Below are 21,048 nucleotides of genomic sequence, written 5' to 3'. Positions count from 1 at the left end.
TACTGTACTGTATAACATGCACCTTCATATACTTGCAGCAGTGTAGCAAAAAATAAATGCCTTATTAATGTTAGCATTACATTATTAACAAATTACATTTTATTTTATTAAAGTTATCTGAATTTTTTTGTTTTCTTCCTTTCATAAAATATTAATCTGGTTTTCTAAAAATGACGAAACACAGAATTATTTGTTTATTTATTTATTTATGTTGCTTACACATTCTTTAGTTTATATGACTAAAATGTCAAGCATTTGCGAGAAAGCCGTTTTGCGACATTCCACTTGCATGCCGGTGCTGAAAATTGACCAATCAGGGCGCTAGAGTTATTTCCGGTATCCAGACGTTGACAGCGAACTCGTCTTAGTGCAGGTTCGGTTTAGCCATTAGCTGTCCTTATAGTTTAGTGTCAAGTTTATATAAATAACATCTATAAATGCAGTGGTGATGGACTGGAAAGAAGGCAGTGGGGTGAGTGAGTTCCCTTTGTGTCCGGGTTTTGTTTTAAATATTTTGTGTTTGTAAGTTAAATTACTATATAAGCTAACTTGACTAGCTAACAGCTAGTTTATTTCAAATTCAGTCTTGTGTATATGATTATCCTAGCATATTAGTATTAAGTTACCGGGCGTAACATTTTTATGAGTAATAAAATTCATCAGGAAGTTAACAAGGTTTGAGCCTGTTGGACCGTGTTGGCAGTGGACAGTAAAAAAGCTAATGATTTAGCTATTAAGTAAAAAAAAAAAACCCAGTACATTAATATGGGTAAAATGAAGACTCAAATCAGTTCACCTGAAACTATGGTTTAAACTTATGGATAACATATAAAAGAGCAGTAGCACAAGGGGGAGGGTTTGTAAGCATGCTTTTTAATATCGACAATAAAATGGTTTATGATAATGCATGTGATACTTTAGAAACGGCGAATGTTTTTTTTTTTTATCTTCGGTGCCAGCAACAGGGTTTTTAATTTCGTTAGTTTTAACTTTGTCCAAATGAAGTCATCTACGATTGTAAACTGGTTTTATCAGGTGCAATCTTTAGGTTATGAAATTGTTACCAGCCAGTTATCTACAGTGTCTAGTGGTTCTAGTCAGCAAGTGAATCTCAGGTAAAGAAGGCTTCATCAGTGTTTTAGGCAATGACTATCATTTAAGCAGTTACATTAATAAGTATATATTTAAAAATATATGATCAAATATTTGGAATGATAATGTTTTATCTTCCAAACCACTTGTAACGTAAATTATTTTACGTTGAGGAAGTCCAGAAGGCCACACCTTCTCCTGAGTCTGATAGTCATCTTTTTGTTGAGGAAAAAGTTATTTGGCCTCAAAATGGTTGCTATTAATGTTTCAGCTCTTGTTACCTATTTATTTTTTTCTTATTAGAACATGTATGACCACAGCTAATTTGATTCAATATATAACATTTAGTTTTTTTTGTTTCCCCTGATAATATTAAACCTATCATGACGTTTAAATAAAAAGTTTCTGTGTTGAAGAATCAGTTGTTGGCAGTGATTTAGTGATTTATTATTTTCTGCAGTGTCACAATCACAGCCATGGTAATGATTTGCAAAGCAGTCATGGTGCACATGTACATGGAGGCCACTCGCATGGCTTCATGCCTAGTTTCCAGTTCCTCCAGAGGAATGAGTCCATGTTGGACCCCACTCAGCAGCCAAAGAAATACACACACATTGAAGACAGCAGCAGCTGGGACATTGTCAAAGCCACACAGTAAGCTCTGCACATGCTTGGTTCTTAGTAAATAGTACTATGCTTTGTTGATTTATTTAACTGATATTGGAACATGTTTGACATTTTCCACTGACAACATTTACATTTTTCTTTTTTGACTGACAACATATTAGTGCACAAGCCATAAGGCATGCTCCCATCATACTAATGATGTTTCACATGATTCATAAATGGAATGTTGCAGTCAAGAAGCCATTTTTGTTGCTGTATCAGATTCATGCAAATCAGAGTAAAAAACTATACGTTGACAAAAAACAACAACCAAACAATTAGTCATAAGAAGTCAGCATTCTAAAAAAAAACACCAAATAAGTGTTAAAAAATAAAATAAAGACATCATTTAACAGACAGAAATTACAGAGGGCAATTTAAACTGTATCCTCATGTTGTTCTACCTTCATGTTTTTTAACCCCATTGCTTTCTGCTTACAGGAAACGGTATACATCTTCAACGCTTCTCTGACAGCTCATTGATATTAATCAGACATGAAATCATTCACAGTCAAATTGATATATTAGATACAAACCTAAAAGTAATCGCAATTCAATGAACAGTTCACAAAACCATTACCGTTCCCTTTATTTATATACCTCCTGATTTTGCAGAACAGTTTGCAGAACAACCATATACTTTCATGGGAGACTTTAATAGACACTGCTCAGTGTGATACAAATAGAAAAATGATAGAAAATCTCATTAGTAAAAATGACATGTTTGCTCAATGAGGATGCAAATACTAATTTGCCATAATAATAATTAATAATTAATTTGCTATTTTCTATTGAATTAACTATTTGTGATTATGACTTATTCATAGACTACTCATTGCATGTCTGAGATGATCAGTGTGGAAGTGACCACCTCCCCAAATCATCAGAAGCAGATACAAAACAAAGACCCTTTTGGAAATCCTATATTAAAGCAGGAAGGTTTAATAAACAACTTAAAAATTGGGAATATAATTTTTTTATATATATACAGTGAGGAAAATAAGTATTTGAACACCCTGCTATTTTGCAAGTTCTCCCACTTAGAAATCATGTAGGGGTCTGAAATTTTCATCGTAGGTGCATGTCCACTGTGAGAGACATAATCTAAAAAAAAAAAATACAGAAATCACAATATATGATTTTTAAACTATTTATTTGTATGATACAGCTGCAAATAAGTATTTGAACACCTGAGAAAGTCAATGTTAATATTTGGTACAGTAGTTTACAGAGGTCAAACGTTTCCTGTAGTTTTTCACCAGGTTTGCACACACTGCAGGAGGGATTTTGGCCCACTCCTTCACACAGATCTTCTCTAGATCAGTCAGGTTTCTGACCTGTCGCTGAGAAACATGGAGTTTAAGCTCCCTCCAAAGATTCTCTATTGGGTTTAGGTCTGGAGACTGGCTAGGCCACGCCAGAACCTTGATATGCTTCTTACAGAGCCACTCCTTGGTTATCCTGGCTGTGTGCTTCGGGTCATTGTCATGTTGGAAGACCCAGCCTCGACCCATCTTCAATGCTCTAACTGAGGAAAGGAAGTTGTTCCCCAAAATCTCGCAAAACATGGCCCCGGTCATCCTCTCCTTAATACAGTGCAGTCGCCCTGTCCCATGTGCAGAAAAACACCCCCAAAGCATGATGCTACCACCCCCATGCTTCACAGTAGGGATGGTGTTCTTGGGATGGTACTCATCATTCTTCTTTCTTTAAACATGTTTAGTGGAATTATGACCCAAAAGTTCTATTTCGGTCTCATCTGACCACATGACTTTTTCCCATGACTCCTCTGGATCATCCAAATGGTCATTGGCAAACTTAAGACGTGCCTGGACATGTGCTGGTTTAAGCAGGGGAACCTTCCGTGCCATGCATGATTTCAAACCATGACGTCTTAGTGTATTACCAACAGTAACCTTGGAAACGGTGGTCCCAGCTCTTTTCAGGTCATTGACCAGCTCCTCCCGTGTAGTTCTGGGCTGATTTCTCACCTTCCTTAGGATCATTGAGACCCCCACGAGGTGAGATCTTGCATGGAGCCCCAGTCCGAGGGAGATTGACAGTCATGTTTAGCTTCTTCCATTTTCTAATGATTGCTCCAACAGTGCACCTTTTTTCACCAAGCTGCTTGGCAATTTCCCCGTAGCCCTTTCCAGCCTTGTGGAGGTGTACAATTTTGTCTCTAGTGTCTTTGGACAGCTCTTTGGTCTTGGCCATGTTAGTAGTTGGATTCTTACTGATTGTATGGTGTGGACAGGTGTCTTTATGCAGCTAACGACCTCAAACAGGTGCATCTAATTTAGGATAATAAATGTAGTGGAGGTGGACATTTTAAAGGCAGACTAACAGGTCTTTGAGGGTCAGAATTCTAGCTGATAGACAGGTGTTCAAATACTTATTTGCAGCTGTATCATACAAATAAATAGTTTAAAAATCAAATATTGTGATTTCTGGATTTTTTTTTTTTTAGATTATGTCTCTCACAGTGGACATGCACCTACGATGACAATTTCAGAGCCCTCCATGATTTCTAAGTGGGAAAACTTGCAAAATAGCAGGGTGTTCAAATACTTATTTTCCTCACTGTACATTAATTCTGAAAATCGGTAATAGCAATTTCGAAAGCATTTTTTAACCCAAATTCCAATGAAGTTGTGACGCTCTGTATATAATAAATAAAAACAGAATGCAGTGATTTGCTAATCTTATATTCACAACAGAACATTGACTATAAAATATATGTAGCTTAAATTGAGGAAAAGTACTATTCAAAAAAAAAAAAAAAAAAAAGGTAATTAAAATGTAGAGGAAACCCCTGCAAACATGGGAACTCATGAAGTTCTGCACACACAGTAACCCCAAATCTAAGGGTTACTCAACTATTCGCTGCTTCACACAGTCAACAGATCTGAATCCAGCTCACACACTAAGAATTCAGTGCACACTAAAAAAAGATAGTATATAAATAGAAGATAACTAAATAAAATTTGTTTTGCAGGTTTGGCGCGTTTGATCGATGTAAAGAGCTGGTTGAAGCAGGTTATGATGTTCGACAGCCCGATAAAGAAAATGTCACTTTACTGCACTGGGCAGCCATTAATAACAGATTAGATCTCATCAAGTAAGATTTCACAATTTTTTTTCCATAAGATAAAAAGTAATTTTTTTATTTTTTCTCTTTTTGTTTTGTTTGTTGTAAAACATTTGAAAAATGCTAACCTTTTAGTTGATTACAGGGCTGTACACTCACTAGCAGTGCTGGTGCTGCCAAGTTAAAAGTTCAGCACAACAAGGAAGTTTATATAGCATAGAGGATCATTTAATTATCTACAAATTAAATATGCAAAATAAGTTTTTGTACATTCACATCTAAGTATTTTGAAACTATAATGCATTAAGAAGGGAATTGATGATAAGCATTTAAGGTTTCCCAGATCTTTGGCAAGGATACTATGTATATTTTTACTTTAATAAGCTTTAATAAGATTTATTTCCAGACAGTGGCAGTTCGATACCCATCTGTTGCTATAATTAGAAGATGAGTATCAAACTAAGGTAAATTATCAGGTACCATTTTATTTACTCCAAAGGGAAAGTAGTTTTCCAGCAGCTTAGAAGGAATATTCCTGTGTCCCCTTGAGATACATAGTCAAGTTTTGTTGTGTCTTTTCGGACAGTCATGAGCAAAGATGCTCCTATTGAAAAGTAGTGTAAATAATTGCAATATCCATCAGTATAATCCCCATCTTCTAATGTTGCCAACAATAAAACTACTATCTTGAGGGAAAAAAAAGAAATGAAACTAATATTTAATGCTGGTGGTAACTCATATCCTCTAAATAATCTTTATGAAAAATAAATTATTTAAATATTTTTTTGTTCTTAATGGATGACTTGACAACAAAAATATATTTTGCTGTTTATAATCTTAGTTGGCTCCATCTATATTGGTATGATTACATTAATATTTATTGTTGTATAGAATATTTTGAATCGCATATGGTAGTTCAATTGCTTCATTGTACAGCTCTTTATTATATTATGAATCTGCGTGTTTCAGATATTATATATCTAAAGGTGCAGTTGTGGATCAGTTGGGTGGCGATCTAAACTCTACACCACTCCACTGGGCTATAAGGTAATTTTTTACACACACAGACACACACACACGTTATCTCTTTACTATCTATTATTCTTTAATAAATTCAATATAGATCAGTACAACAATTAATTGTTGGTCCAAACAAATAATAGTGTACCTATGATTTACGTACATACTACAATAAGTTAAATATGTGAAATTTATGCTGGTATCCTTGATAAGATTGATAGGTCCCCTGGTGGTCTAGTGGTTAAGATGCAGCGCTCTCACCGCCGCGACCCGGGTTCGATCCCCGGTCAGGGAACCATCCCCAGCCACTCTCAGTGCCGGTCCCAAGCCCGGATAAATTGGGGAGGGTTGCGTTAGGAAGGGCATCCAGCATAAAAACATGTGCCAAATCAAACGTGCGGAGGATCCGCTGTGGCGACCCCTAACGGGAGAAGCCGAAAGAAAGTTTATCCTTGATAAGATTGATGATTGATGGTTGCACTTTTATGGGAAATAATTTCAATATATTTTGAAGGTTGCTCAAGGGATGTGTGACATAAGAGCATTTGTGAGTTCAGGCAAATAGACCTGGCATGCAGTAAGCTTTCCAGTTCAAAGATGGCAAAGTAACCAATATAGTGAAAAATTAACATTATAGACAAAAATCAAAAGAATTGCATTTGAGACATTGTGTTGAATGTGTATGTCCAACGTGACCCTTTTGGTGGCGCTAGAGACTGTGCCAAACCTAAGTACGTGCCACCAAAATGATAATGTATAGTGACAGGAAAACAATTTTCTTTACTATACTCAAAAGTAAATATATAGCAGGAAACATGTTGGTTTTGATGCTTTTTTTAGTAAAATTCTATTCTTCATTGTTTCCTTTTTGCACCCACTTTTGCTACTTTTTTTCTTGCAGTCTTTTTTTTTTTTCTATTCAAAGCCAAATACTACAATCTAGGGCTGGGCGATAAATCGATTTTATCGATTAACTTGAATGTGTAGTTCAAATCGATCTGTTTTAATAAAAATCGTGTTTCTCTTTAATGTCCGCCGACGCTCCCCTCTGGGCTTCCATAGTTTCGAACGAACTCAGCCCCGCCCCCCACCCCCCTCCCCCCGCGCGTTTGCCACAGAGATACACAAAATGAACAAGACAGCGGCAGCACAAGACCGTGGTTAAGCAGCCGCATTTTGAAAATACACGGTTAAGCAGCTGCAGTTTGTTTAGTGTTGCGCGTCCAATCGTACACTGGTGGGTGCGGTCAAAATACATGTAAAGACGCTTCAGAACGGCGTTTTCGTTAAGAAACAGAAAAATCAGAGCATTTAAACACTCATAAAAACACTCCCTGTCTATTATATTCTTATTTAAAATTTCAAGTCATTTTACTTTGGAGTTTTGGAGAAAAGTAAAGGCAAAATCACTCAAATCCTCAGGTGCATTTTTAATCATGTTCCACATTTAAACACTCAAAACATTGTTCTATTTTCACAATTTACAACGGCAGGGCTATCTTGTTGTTTCTGATTGCACTTTAACCCAAAGCGGGTTAAAATCTTTATTAAATAAAGTTAATAAAGTTGAATAAACTTTATTTAATAAAGTTAAAACTTTTTTTGAACATTTTCTTTGTCATATGCAGATTGATTTTAAGCAGGCGGAAAAAATCGATTTAAATCGCAAATCGGATTTTTTGTGAAAAAATCGGGGATTTTTTTTTTTTTAGGCCATATCGCCCAGCCCTACTACAATCCTAAAATACCAATTTCAGTTTCTATAATTACATTTTACACAGTGAGTTTGAGAGTTCTAAAAAAAAGCTATGGTGTTAACAAATTATCTCAAAGCTCATTAATTGTAAAAAATTTCCCAAATGTTTATTTGCTACAAGCCACTAAATGGCGCTATATTCATATATGTTGGATGTAGTCAAAAGACAATTACACTGCACAACAATTATATTTTTAGATTTTGCTTCCAGAAAAGTTTTTGCTGATTGTGACAGGTACCTGGTGGGTGTGCACAAATATAGATTTGGTTTTGTTGCATTACGTTGGAACTCTGAGAAACTGTTTACCGGCAATAACGTATTTCATTATTTTTATACACTATTAAGTTCAACATAATAGTGTTTTGCTACTAATTTTCATTTGTATTCAATGTCTAGCGCATCATGTTGCAGTGTCCAACAGTATCAGCAAGCATTTATGCTACAAAAGTGATGGAATGGCCAGAGTATGAAAAAGAAAGGATCTGCTTATTATTCAAAACATAGTAACCTATTGTCAAGTACTATTGGTCTGGGCTTGCATGGCTGCTTATGAACAGTCTCACAATTTTTTTTTATTTGATGTAATGCATAATGGTAGCAGGAGGAATAATAATAATTATATAAAATTATATATATATATATATATATATATATATATATATATATATATATATATATATATATATATATATATATATATATATATATATATATATATATAAAATATAAAATAATAATAATAATCAGAAAAAATTAATTGGGAAGAACTTGATCAGGCAGCAACAAAATGGTCTAGTATTAAATATTCCAAGTCGGTGTAGTTTCTAGCCGTTTTGGTACCCTAGGCAAAATTCCTATTGGCTTCTACGCTCCCACCCCAATGCTCCACTCCCACACCATACAAATCATTTGCACCCTTCCATAAAAAAGTAAAAAACTTTGAATTCAAGTATGTAAACATTTACTGTATATTAAACTTCATAAAAAATGAGTAAATAATTTAAATGCACAACAGCAGCAGCGAGGCAGGGGGTGAATGTGCATTTGGAGAAACATTTTGCAACCAATTAGGTTAATTAACCTTCACCATTCAAAACCATTTGGTGCATCATGAAACGAAAAATACAACAAAAGGCACCCAAAAATGTTGGGCAGGTTGAATCCTACACTGATGCTACACAGTGGTAAACGTGGGCCTGTCCCAATTTTTTTGAGACCTGTTGCAGACATTTTTACCTTAAAACCATATATATTCTAAGTTAAATTTTTTTGTTTTATTGTGAAAAGAATATGGATTTTTGAGATTTGCAAATCATTGCATTCTGTCTTTATTTAATTTTTTTGGAATTGGGGTTGTAATTAAAAATTGTTATGAAATTTACACAGAGCTCATTATATCAGTGATAAACAACTATGTTGAGCTTGCAGGACATTTTTATTTTTAAATGCAAGGCACAAAAGATAAAAAGACTTTTGCTAGCTAGTAGCATATGTATGAATATGTATGAACATATTCAGTTTCTGCTAGAACAATGCTACTAGCTAGCAAAAGTCTTTTTATCTTTTGTGTGGTGCTGTTTTCTCAGGCAGGGTCACTTGCAGATGGTTATCCAACTAATGCGTTATGGTGCGGATCCATCTCTCATGGATGGAGAGGGATACGGTGGCCTCCATCTTGCTGTGCTTTTCCAACACATGCCTATAGCAGCATATCTGATGGCCAAGGGTCAGGTAAGAGATCCATACTTACCCACAAACCTAGAAAAAAGTTCCACTTAAACTTGAATTAAGTCTCTTCCAATACAATATACTCAACATTTTTAACCTTTACTGTTTATTTGATCAGTGATAAAATTAAAAGAAGAGCAAAGAGACAAAAGACGTACACATACATAGCAGTTAATATCTGTAGCAGCTGCATTTACTATCCTGGAACTACAGTGATGTTCCCAGAGTCTAAATTCTTTTTAATTGAACGATCTGCTTGTTTAAATATTAGTATTTTCTTTTCAAATTACATTTATAGTTTTCTTATGTACAGTGTAATGCCCATTAAATAGTCATATACTGTTGACTTTATAGTTTTTCCAGCTTTGCAGTAAATTCACTTGATCAGTTATAATGAATTATGTAACTTAAGCTACAGTAAATGTGTGAAGTAGCTCAGTACCACAGCAAGGATCATAACCACAGTGAGGATGTGCACAAAGGTGATAAATGACTGGGCATCACTTACAACAGGATTATATTTCTTTTTATAATTGTTATCTTATTATAACCATTTGTGTTTGTGTGTTAAAAGGAAGTGGATACTCCAGATGCAAATGGGCAGACCTCACTTATGTTGGCTGCTCAGAAAATTATTGGGTAACATTCGCTTATTATTATTTGATTTTGCTGAACTAATAACTGGAACTGTGCATTGTGGTGTGCTTATTAATAAATCCGATTTTCAGCAGTTGGTAGGGTTATGCTAGGAGATTATTTTGTGTTCCAATAGCATCATATCCTGCCCATGTCAGCCAAAAATAGGAAATTGTTTTATTATTATTTTTTATTGTTTTATTCCAAAATACTTGATGATCAGGAAGTTATAACCTGACATCAAAATTGTATTCAGAATGCAGTCAACACAGACAGACATTTTTAAGCACAGTATGCATTTTATTACCGTATTTTTCGGACTATAAGCCAATACTTTTTTCCCACGTTTTGAACCTTGCGGCTTAAACAACGAAGCGGCTAATTTATGGATTTTTCCTGGGTTTTTCCCGGTTTCACAAACTTTAAGCCAAAAAACTGAGCGACATAACATTAGACCAATGAAATTTCCACCGGTGTTGATTTTTAAACGCACGACGATGACAAAAGATAAACTCCCCAGAGAAATACAGTGGTACCTTGACCTACGAGTTTAATTCGTTCCGTATACGAGCTCGTATCTCAATTTGCTCGCACATCAAATCAGTTTTCCCCATTGAAAAAAATTTAAATGGCATTAATCCGTTCCAACCCTCAAAATGACACCCCGTTTTTTTTTTAATTTTAAAATTTTAACTTTTTCTTCTTTGCTTATCTTAATTTTCGTCACAATCTTCGCTTTCTGGCTTTACTTCGCCATCTAGCAGCGGCGTCTCGAGCTCGTACCTCAATTTTTTGCTCGCGTAACAAAGCAAAAAAATTACCGCTCGTACCTCGGAAAACTCGTACATTAATGCACTCGTAGGTCAATGTACCACTGTAGTTGTGAAAGGAAGGAGGAAGACAGTGAACAATGACTTACTTGGTCGGCTACTGTTTAGATACAATGCAGAATGCAGCATGCTATTCCCAAAATGCCGCTCTGCTCTTAAAGGAGCCACAACATATTTTACCCGTTACACCGTGTAACAGACACTCTCTTTCGGTAAAGCCTGTGTAAAGTACATTAGTGTAGGCTTATACACAGGTGCGGCTTATTTATGTTTAAAATAAAAATATTTGTAAAATTCAGTGGGTGCGGCTTATACAAGGGTGCGCTTTATAGTTCGGAAATTACGGTAAGTCTTTTTCTTCTTCTTTCGGCTTCTCCAATTAGGGGTTGCCACAGTGAATCTACACAAATTCTACACAGTGAATCTACACAGTCTACATACCCCCCTGTCCTCCACATCTGCCTCTTTCAAACTAACTACCTGCATGTCTTCCCTCACCACATCCATTAACCTCCTTCTTGGTCTTCCTCTCTTCCTCCTTCCTAGCAGCTCCTACTGATATACCCCATGTCCCTCCTCTGCACATGTCCAAACCATCCCAATCTCTCCTTCCTCACCTTGTCTCCAAAACATCCTACATGTGCTGTCCCTCTAATAAACTCATTTCTAATTCTGTCCTTCGTTGTCACTCCCAACAAAAACCTCAACATCTTCAGCTCTGCTACCCCCAGCTCCACCTCCTGTCTTTTACTCATTGCCACTGTCTCTAATCCATACAACATCGCAGTTCTCACCACAGTCCTATAAACTTTCCTTTTCACTCTCACAGATACTCTTCTATCACAAATCACTCCTGCTATCACTTCTCCACCCACTTCACCCTGCCTGCACTCTTTTCTTCACTTCTCTAACACACTCTCCATTACTTTGCACTGTTGACCCCAGGTACCTGAACTTCACCACCTTCTCCACCTCTTCTCCCTGCAACCTCACCACTCCACTGCCCACCCTCTCATTCACACACATGTAATCTGTCTTACTCCTACTGACTTTCATTTCCTTTCTATAAAGGGAATTTATTTTCCAGCACATACCTCCACCTCTCCAGGCTCTTCTCAAAACACTCTCCTCACTCGTCAACACATTTCCATTTCCATCCTTTATTGTTTTGGCCAATCAGTATAAATCCTTTTCTCCCTCCTTAGTGTGCAACTTCTCATACAGCTCCTCATATGCCTTTTTCTTGGCTTTCGCCACATCCCTCTTTACCTGCTGCTGCATCTCCTTGTACTCCTGCCTACTTTTCTCATCACTCTGTCAATCCCAGTTCTGTTTTACCAACCTCTTTTTCCTTATGCTTTCCTGCACTTCCTCATTCCACCACTACGTCTTTGTCTTCCTTTCTATTTCCAGATGTCACACTAAGTACCTTTCTAGCTGTCATCCAGCACCTCTTCACCACCACCACCGAGCCCCTGTCAGACCTCTTCCCTAAATCTCATACTACAGTCTTATTCTTCTTTCAGGCCTTACTCTCCTCCTCTTCTTCTTCATCACCAAAACCATCCTCCAGACCACCATCCGATGCTGTTTAGCTACACTGTCGCCTGCCAAAACCTTGAAGTCTCCAAATCTCCTTCAGGTTGCATCTCCTACATAGAACATAGTCCACCTGTGTGCACCTTCCTCCACTCTTATACGTCACCCTATGATCCTCCTTCTTCTTAAAATAAGTGTTCACCACTGCCATTTCCATCCTTTTAGCAAAATCTACCACCATCTGCCCTTCTACATTCCTCTCCTTAAATACCTACTCATCACATCTGTTCCCTTCACCCACATGCCCATTAAAGTCTGCCCCAATCACCAGTTTTTTATTTCTAGGTACTGTTCACTCTCTTCATCAAATCACTCCAAAATTTTTCTGTCTCCTCCATCCCACAGCCCACTTGTGGAGCATAGGCCTCCACTACACTCTTACTGTACTCTTCCTTCAGGATCACCCCTACACCATTTCTCTTTCCATTCACACCATAATAGAACAGTTTAAACCCTCCTCCAGTGTTCCTGGCCTTACTCCCTTTTCACTTGGTCTCCTGAACACACAACATGTCTACCATTCTCCTCTCCTCTCCATCAAATCAACTAACTCTCTCCCTTTTACCAGTCATAGTACCAACATTTAAAGTGCCCACCATAACCTCGACTCTCCTACACTTCTCCTTGTCCTGCTGTCTCTGTAGAAGTCTTTCTCCTCTCCTTCTCCTCCTTAAGCCAACAGTTGCCCAATTTCCACCAGTAACCTGTTGGCTAAGAATAGCTGTAATTCGGGCCTCGCCCGATCTGGTATGAAATTCTGGTTCGTGATCCGCATATTTGATTTGGCACGTGTTTTTTTGCTGGATGCCCTTCCTAACGCAACCCTCCCCATTTATCCGGGATTGGGACCGGCACTAAGACTGGCACTGGCTTGTGCAACCCTAATGGCTGGGTTATGCATTTTATTAAGTGAAGTTCATATACTCTGTTGTATGTTTTCCTTGGGACAGGCCAGAACCAACAAACTTCCTGCTGCGGTGTAACGCATCAGTGAATGCAGTAGATAAGGTGAACAGGAATTCGCCACTTCACTGTGCCGTGCTTGCTGGTAATGTTGATGCTGTACACATCCTTCTGGATTCTGGAGCCAGCGTGGATTTGCAGAATTCCAGTGTGAGGAAAAACTATAATTCAGAGTACATTTAAATGCTTGTTATATGGGTACTTCACCCAATATTTACATGAGATACATAATCATATAACTATGGTTTAAAAAATCAAGGTTTATTAGTGTGATGAAATATTTACCTGGGGGGGGTGAAGGTCTCTTCTGTGAAGTGCATAATGTATATGGGGATATGCATCTCAGACTAGTTGTTTTTAAATTAAAAGGAACACCTTTAAAATGCAATAACAAAATGAAACGTTAACACACAACATTTTTACAGATGGAGGCGGTATAATGTGCCAATTTATTGACATGCACAATTTCTTTTTTTTTTTTTTTTTAAGCTGTTTACAAAAAGAAATTCAAGTTGCTGTTGTATAATTGAGTGTATACTCTAAGCATTAGTTTGCGGTATTCACATCCAGATCCGTGGAATAGATTAGGAATTACAGCTATTTTCAATTTTAGCTTTTTTTTTTCTTCTTCTTCAAAGAACCAAAAGTAAATTCATAATAGACTTAAAGGGTGTTTTAAGGACAGGTGTATGCTTGATGTAAATGTATATAAAGCCATGTTTCTATTAACATTCAAACGGATGGTAATTTTGTAATGAGACATTATATGGTACATGTATTATATAACTGACCGCTACATGCAGCAGAGGTTTAATGTTGAGTTTTTATAAGCTTGGTCTCTGGACAAACACATCATACACAGCATAATAAAGCCGCTGCTTTTCTTGTGCTTGAAGCCGAAGTGGTTGTTTAAATATCCCCAGGGTTTCACTTAATACCCCTTTCAGTTCAGCTTAAGCACAATTTAATGGGCTTTGGATTTTACCATGTAGATTTTTGCCTTTAACAAGTAGAATTCATTCTTAGTTACATTAAGTTGGACGTCATGCAGTTATGCTTAAGCATTATTTCCTATTCGTAAAACTAAAATCAAGAGGAAACCTCTTTTCAGAAGAGAGGAGCAGACTAATTCAGGACAACAAGCATGTTTGGGTGTGATGGACAGGTGTCCATAAACTTTGACATAGCATTTTTATGGGCTCCAATGTATAGTACCTTTTTAAAAGTGTCTTTTATTGTTTTTAAGATATAAATGCATGCTCCATTTTGTTTCTTTGCAACTAACTAGGTAATTTAGTGGCATTTTCAAACAAAGTTTAATTTCATTTAAAAGTAGCATAAAAAACAATTTTACACATTCTTTACACATCTGAACACTTAGCTGCTCCAAACATGCAGCTGAACTACTTTGCCATACCTCCTGTAAAACTTGTCAAAGGTGTTTTTCACCAGTTGGATATTTCTGCTACTCCATAAAGGCCACCTGTTTGCTTTCCTATAGAACACCTAGTTTGGAGTTTAGTTTGGTAATATGCGGTTCGAATCTCACGCCCCCGGTTTATAGGGGAATTGCATTCGCCACATAACTAATTTGTTTTGCAGATTTTTTCTCGTTGATATCATGATAGATCAAAAAACTTATAGTGAATTGTTTTTATGGAGTTTTATGTTGAAATATTGAAATTTATTCATACAAATTGAATTTTTGATTATAAAATTAAGTTAAAAAAAAGCACACCTAAAATACTGTACAGTGTTTTGTAATGTAATGTAATGGGGGATGTGTGTGTGTGTGTGTGTGTGTGTGTGTGTGTAATATATATATTCTCATTTGTTGCACTGAAACGAAAAGGACATGCATGTGCCTTTCAAAAAACAGAAAAGACTACATATTTAAATGTGTGGCTAAAACACTTAAAAATCCGCTAAGCCTCATCTCATTCTTTGTAATTATGCTTTTTTTATTTTTATATATATATAATTTTTTATTTATTTATATATAAATATATATATTATATTTGATGTATTATATTTTACATTTCTCAGTATTTAAAGTGCACGTGTGTGTATGTAGGGTCACACACCAATAGACTTGGCCCACCAGGTGAACAGTCCTCTGCTGATTCACATGCTGAATGTGGTGAAAAATGAACGGAAAAAATCAAACACACGCTGCTTGAGATTCCTCAACAGTTATCAGGTATGCACGCACACACACACACACACACACACACACACGCGTTCAACATCTGAGATGATATGTTTACAGGTTATTTAATCTGCTTATTTATTTTTTTGTTTGTGTCTTCCAGGCCTTTTTGCAGTGTGTCTTCATTGTGTGTGTGATGTGGGCTGTGGGAGCCATATTGGACATAAGTTCTGAGTCATGGCTGTTAAAAGGGGTTCTTTTGGCATGTGTACTTGCCATAATGAACCTTACCTGCAGGTATACACATACTTGGCACAGACTCTTATTTTTTATTTATTTTTTCCACTAAACGGTTACATATTTGTATAGTTTTTAATCTGTTAATGTGTATAGTTTTAAATGTGAAATTTACTAAGGTGTTGGTCAATTGTTATTGATTGTTTAACTGACCTACACATTCAAACATATGCTAGATAGCAAAAATAATTTTAAATTGGTACATAAGTATAGCAGCTTTTTTACTAGTGTTAGGAAACAGGGTCAGACTTTAATTAAGATTGTGATAGGTTTTGATTTTTCTGTATTTATGGGGTGTTGTTCGTGTGTGTGTGCTCGTATGTGTGCGTGTGTGGCATCACATCCAGGCGGGTAGCAAGTGTCAAAGTTCAGAGCCTGGTTCCCTCCACCACCCTTATTTCCTCGATATTTTTGATGTTGGTCACCTGGTGCCTGTGGTTCCTGCCAGATATCCTTTATACAAATGAAACGTACAATTTTTCCTCTTGTTCTAAAAGTCCTTTAAGTGCCTTCCATATGCATTTTATATATTCATATTAGACTGTGCCACAGTGCATTTAGATACTTGTGCTGGTTATTTTGGTTTGCAGCAGAGTACAGTTAAGTGGCCAGTTTATATGGATATTTAAGTAGATAAAGTATCTTGCTATATCTGTATTCAGACTTAACACTAGAAGTCACATGGTTCCAGTACTGCAGTCCAAATGATGTTTCCCCTGACAGTTTTGGCTCTGGTGTATTATTACCTGCGCACATACAGAACTGACCCTGGAGTTATTAGGGTGACCGAGGAGGAGAAGAAGAAGGTGAGCATGAGTATTTGGCAACAAGGAAGCATCATTCATTGCTCATGTTTTGCCTCAGGAAAGATTTGTGCACACACACCCAATGTGGCAATTATGGACTTCTCAGGTTTAGGTAAATTAAATAGAAAAGGCTTTCACAAATTGGTCTAGGGTAAAATTTTTTTAATTGAGATTTTACCATAGACAAATGAATGCATCTAGTAAACGTGTAAGTCATGTTGTTGTTGTTATTTTTATTATTGCTATTATAATTCTTAATAATTATAATAGCAATAATAATACGTGACACGGACAGACCACAGACCTCAACAAATAACGAGAAAAATAAAAATTATGTCTTGGTTGCACTATATCACAATTTTTCAAAAACTGTAAATGGTCCAGTAAAATTCCTCTCCCTACTTTTATTCATCGCCATAATTTTAGTTTGCAAATGCACACTTAGATCTTGAGCTAAGGTTAGATAACTATTTGCCAATAACTTTGTCAGATTGAGTTACAGTATGCTGGATACGCTGCATTTATGCAAATGAATATTTATTTTTATTATTATTAATTAATATTGTTATTTTTAGTTCACGTATTCATTAAGTGCAAAGCTTAAAAAAAGTCTGTGGTGCTTTTATTACATATTTGCTTATTGTTTTAGCAGATTCCTCATTAGTAGAAATAGAATTATTATAATAAAAATTGCTATTTTATACTTCATGTATTTATACTTTTATTTTTACACTTATGTTTAACTTGATAAAATAATAATTACCTGTTATACTGTTCTTATAATTATGAGAAGATTTACTTTACCAAAAGATGACTAATATGAAAGCTCAATAAAAGTGTTTGGACCCCGGTGAGTGCCACTTGCTGGTATAGTTGAAAGTTTTCACCATTAAAATGTACTTAAGAACCAGAATACAATCAGTGTTTTATTTAACTTCGCAACATTCTCTTCTTGTAGAATATTGTAGTTCTGGCAGAGGCAGGATGCCTTGACCCTAGAATTTTCTGCACTTCGTGTATGGTGAGTTTTGCACAGTCTAAATGCTGCTTCTGTTGCATTCCTTCTTCAAGCCCTTGCCTGGTAAAGTCAGCATTGTGCTGGTTCTACATCACAGGCTTATTGGTAATTTGCATAAATAAGCTATGGCAGACACCCTTAAATAGAGTGACTTGCACTATTGTATAAATAAAATACAATAAAATGTAAGGGGATAAGTGTCTTGCTCAGGTGCTCTGGAGTGCCAGTGTGGTGTGGCTGGGATTTGAACTCATGACCTTTGATTGCAATGTCTTAACCACTAAGCTACCCCCTCTGCAGTGTGTTCATAATAAAGTAGATGTATACAATCAGATCTAGAAATATGCTCGCTAATGTTATTTGTTATTCTGCCTGCCAACTATTGTATGTTGGTGTTGGAATTTCATCAAATGCTAAACTGTTTTAATGCTATACACCCTGTATTTGTGTGTTGTGTATGTTCAGATGAGGAAACCAATGAGAGCCCATCACTGTTTTTCCTGTAATTCCTGTATTGCCAAGCAGGACCATCACTCTGTCTGGATCAACGGCTGTATAGGTGACCATTTATATATTTGATCTTTTTTTTTTTTTTTTTTTCTTTTCAGGTCAAACTGTTATGCTAATAAGATACTGGCACTGTTTTGCTTGCCATACGTGCAAGATAACAATGTGTCCATGTAACTTTTATTACTTGATTACTTATAAATAAATGTATTTGTTAGCCTGCTTTGCTTTACCTTATATCCAAATTAAAAAGGAAGCAAGCTGTTAAAAGTAGACATGTTTTATATACAGTGGAACACCCTGGTGTGCCTATGTTTTGTTACGAACAAAAATATACGTGGAATTTTGTCTCGTAATACGTATGAAGCTTTATCAACATCGAGCTGATACGTTGGTTCTTTGCGCACACTTCCCAACTCGGCGACAACAGCCAAGAAGTTTCATTGGATCGGTTTTTAGTAAAAGTTAAAAAGAAATGAGATTCATGTGAGTCAAAAACTGAAAGTGATAAAAAAAAAAATTAAATAAACAAAAAGCGAAGATAGTTAACGCCTTCCCAACGCGATTACCCTCCTTCCCAGCAGTTCCCCTTTCCTCCACTTCCTTTTATTCCTCAACCCATCACCTCCTCTCCTCTCCGCTCTCCTCTAAACAGTTTTTCTTTTAATTTAAGATTATTGTTACAATATACAGTAATGCAACAAATATCACTTATTAATGTATTATACTGCATGACTGTATATTGTAACGTATTTTTTTGTAATGTATTATATTAATATTTTCTGTGTCCTGGAACACATTATCCGAATTTCCATTATTTCTTATGGGGAAATTCGCTTCATTATACGTATGATTTGGTTTGATTATACTTATCTGGAACAAATTACATTTGCAAACCGAGGTTCCACTGTACATATTTTATATGTACTCTCATTTAAGCCAAAAGCAATAAAAGTTTAATAGCAATCATTGTAAGACTTTTCCCATTCTTCTATACACTCTTATTTATGATGTCTCATCATCTTTTCATTAAACTCCAGGTGCCAGGAATCATCATTTCTTTGTTCTTTTTCTTGTGGCACTAAACCTCCTGTGTGGCTTGATGCTGTACAACAGTATTATCTGTAAGTGTTTCTTTGATTATCACTGACACAAAAGCAATGACTACTACTTACAAAGAATCTGTGTGTATTGTGTGTGAATGGTAAACACACAGACTGGTCGCAGAGGTGTGTAAGCAGGTTTTCAGATGGGGTATGGGAAGCAGTTATTGAGCTGTTTACCTGCTCGCCCTGGATCACTTATATTTGCATCATCACCCTGTTCCACACTGCCTGGGCCTTGGTCACCCTCACACAGCAAATTTATCAGGTATGCATACACACATCTCAAGGTTAGGCTGTTCTTGGATTCTGTCAGTTACATGCTGACTAACAAAGTATGTGTTACGCTCATTTTCTTTTTAGAAATAGTTGCTTCTTTTCTTTTTTGATAGATTGCATTTCTTGGACTGACTACTGCAGAAAAATCGAGTTTGCTGCATGGAAATAGGAAACTGCCTCACCCGTACTCTCTCAGGCAGAACCCATTCAAGTAATGATACTTCACTTGCATTGAAAATTCCTAGTACAGTAATCCTGTTACATTCCGCCCGCGATAAACGATACACGGACGCCACCCCAAAAATGCCCAAAAAGGTTTAATCATCCTCCCACACACTTTAAACGCACACAAAACATTTGCAAGAATATAGCACAATGAATTTTGTGAAAATTCGTAGAAATACAGTACACTATCACATTTATAGTGAGTACATGTACTGTACAGTGTACAGTTTTGTAGTAGCGTAGCCTATGCGTAGTTTCTCTGCTTGTTAATTGGTTGAAGTGTCCTGTGACGTCAAAAAAGAGTTAAAGATAAACGTCACTGCATTCTTTACTTTCATTAGCTAAATCTGGTGATTTTGTCTTTAACTACCCTTTTTTTTTAATATATATATATATATATATCAGAGTACACTTCAAACCATGAACCAGCAGGAAAACTACGGGTTTTTGTAATGTAATGCTACTCATTTCTTGTACATTGCATTACCGTGGCATGTGCAGAGTAGTTTGATTGGTTCGTTGCCAAACCTTTCTGCCATATGCAAACTGTCTGCATGGAGGATTACATTGCAGGTTTTGGCAGTAATAAATAGAGCAGCCATACCAGGTAATAATTCTATTTAGGGTCCTCTGCACTGCTCAGGTATAGAATCATTAAAATGTGGGAATAGACCTTTTAGCCTCCAGAGCTTTTTGGTGTGGAAGTGCCATTGCCACGCCTTCTTAATGGTAGTGTGGATATAGAGTGGCTTCACAGTCTTCACTGATGTGCTTTCCACTAACCTTTTCCTCGCTTTGTGTGTTTGTGTGTGTTTTCACAAAATAAAGATAGAGAAAATAGTTTCTGTGTTTATTTGTAATCAGTTTTTTCTTCTTTCTGTGTCTCTCTCTCTCTTCTTTTTTCTATTTGAAGTCGTGGCGTGCTGAAGAACCTGGTGAACTTCTTCCAAATACGCTGCTGTGGTTTGTGCAAGCCACTTGTATTGGACTGGACTCAGGAGCTTCCCATGTCTTTAAACCGAGACCATCAGATGTTTGGCAGCCCTGATGCTGTGTGAGACGACCATTTCAATTTCATCATATTTGCATAGGCCAGATCACTTATTACTAGCACAATTGTTTCATAATCTTCCTTGGCAAATTGACCAAAAATATGTCAGGCATGTGCCAATATTTAACTGTACAGTGCCTTGCATAAGTATTCATCCCCCTTTAAACTTTTACACATTTTCTATTATTGGATATATTTGAGGTTTTATATATTAAAACAAACAGCCCATAA

At 36.4% G+C, this 21,048-nt stretch overlaps 1 protein-coding gene across 1 annotated transcript; it reads left to right on the top strand.

Annotated features, from left to right (window-relative positions):
- The first annotated feature begins 299 nt into the window (after nt 1-299).
- On the top strand, nt 300-21,048 carry zdhhc13 (zDHHC palmitoyltransferase 13). The gene is made up of 17 exons (XM_083558164.1): nt 300-472; nt 1,553-1,746; nt 4,757-4,879; nt 5,819-5,896; nt 9,213-9,357; nt 9,929-9,993; nt 13,370-13,532; nt 15,457-15,582; nt 15,695-15,828; nt 16,176-16,276; nt 16,510-16,634; nt 17,593-17,655; nt 18,118-18,211; nt 19,200-19,283; nt 19,376-19,530; nt 19,655-19,752; nt 20,680-21,048. Exons 1-17 carry the CDS (start codon nt 449-451, stop codon nt 20,822-20,824), a joined length of 1,917 nt encoding a protein of 638 aa, XP_083414290.1. The 5' UTR covers nt 300-448; the 3' UTR covers nt 20,825-21,048.

Source organism: Silurus aristotelis (genome assembly GCF_946808225.1).
Source record: "Silurus aristotelis genome assembly, chromosome: 13".
Classification (NCBI taxonomy): Eukaryota; Metazoa; Chordata; class Actinopteri; order Siluriformes; family Siluridae; genus Silurus; species Silurus aristotelis.
Note: the sequence above shows the minus strand (reverse complement) of the source record. Positions and strands in the feature narration are given on the sequence as shown.

Bases quoted from the DNA above. Each gene is read 5' to 3' on its own strand.
- zdhhc13 (XM_083558164.1), top strand. From the start codon at position 449: ATGGACTGGAAAGAAGGCAGTGGG. The intron at 16,277-16,509 runs ATATCCTTTATA...ACTAGAAGTCAC, and splicing joins GTGCCTGTGGTTCCTGCCAG to ATGGTTCCAGTACTGCAGTC. The intron at 16,635-17,592 runs GTGAGCATGAGT...CTCTTCTTGTAG, and splicing joins CCGAGGAGGAGAAGAAGAAG to AATATTGTAGTTCTGGCAGA.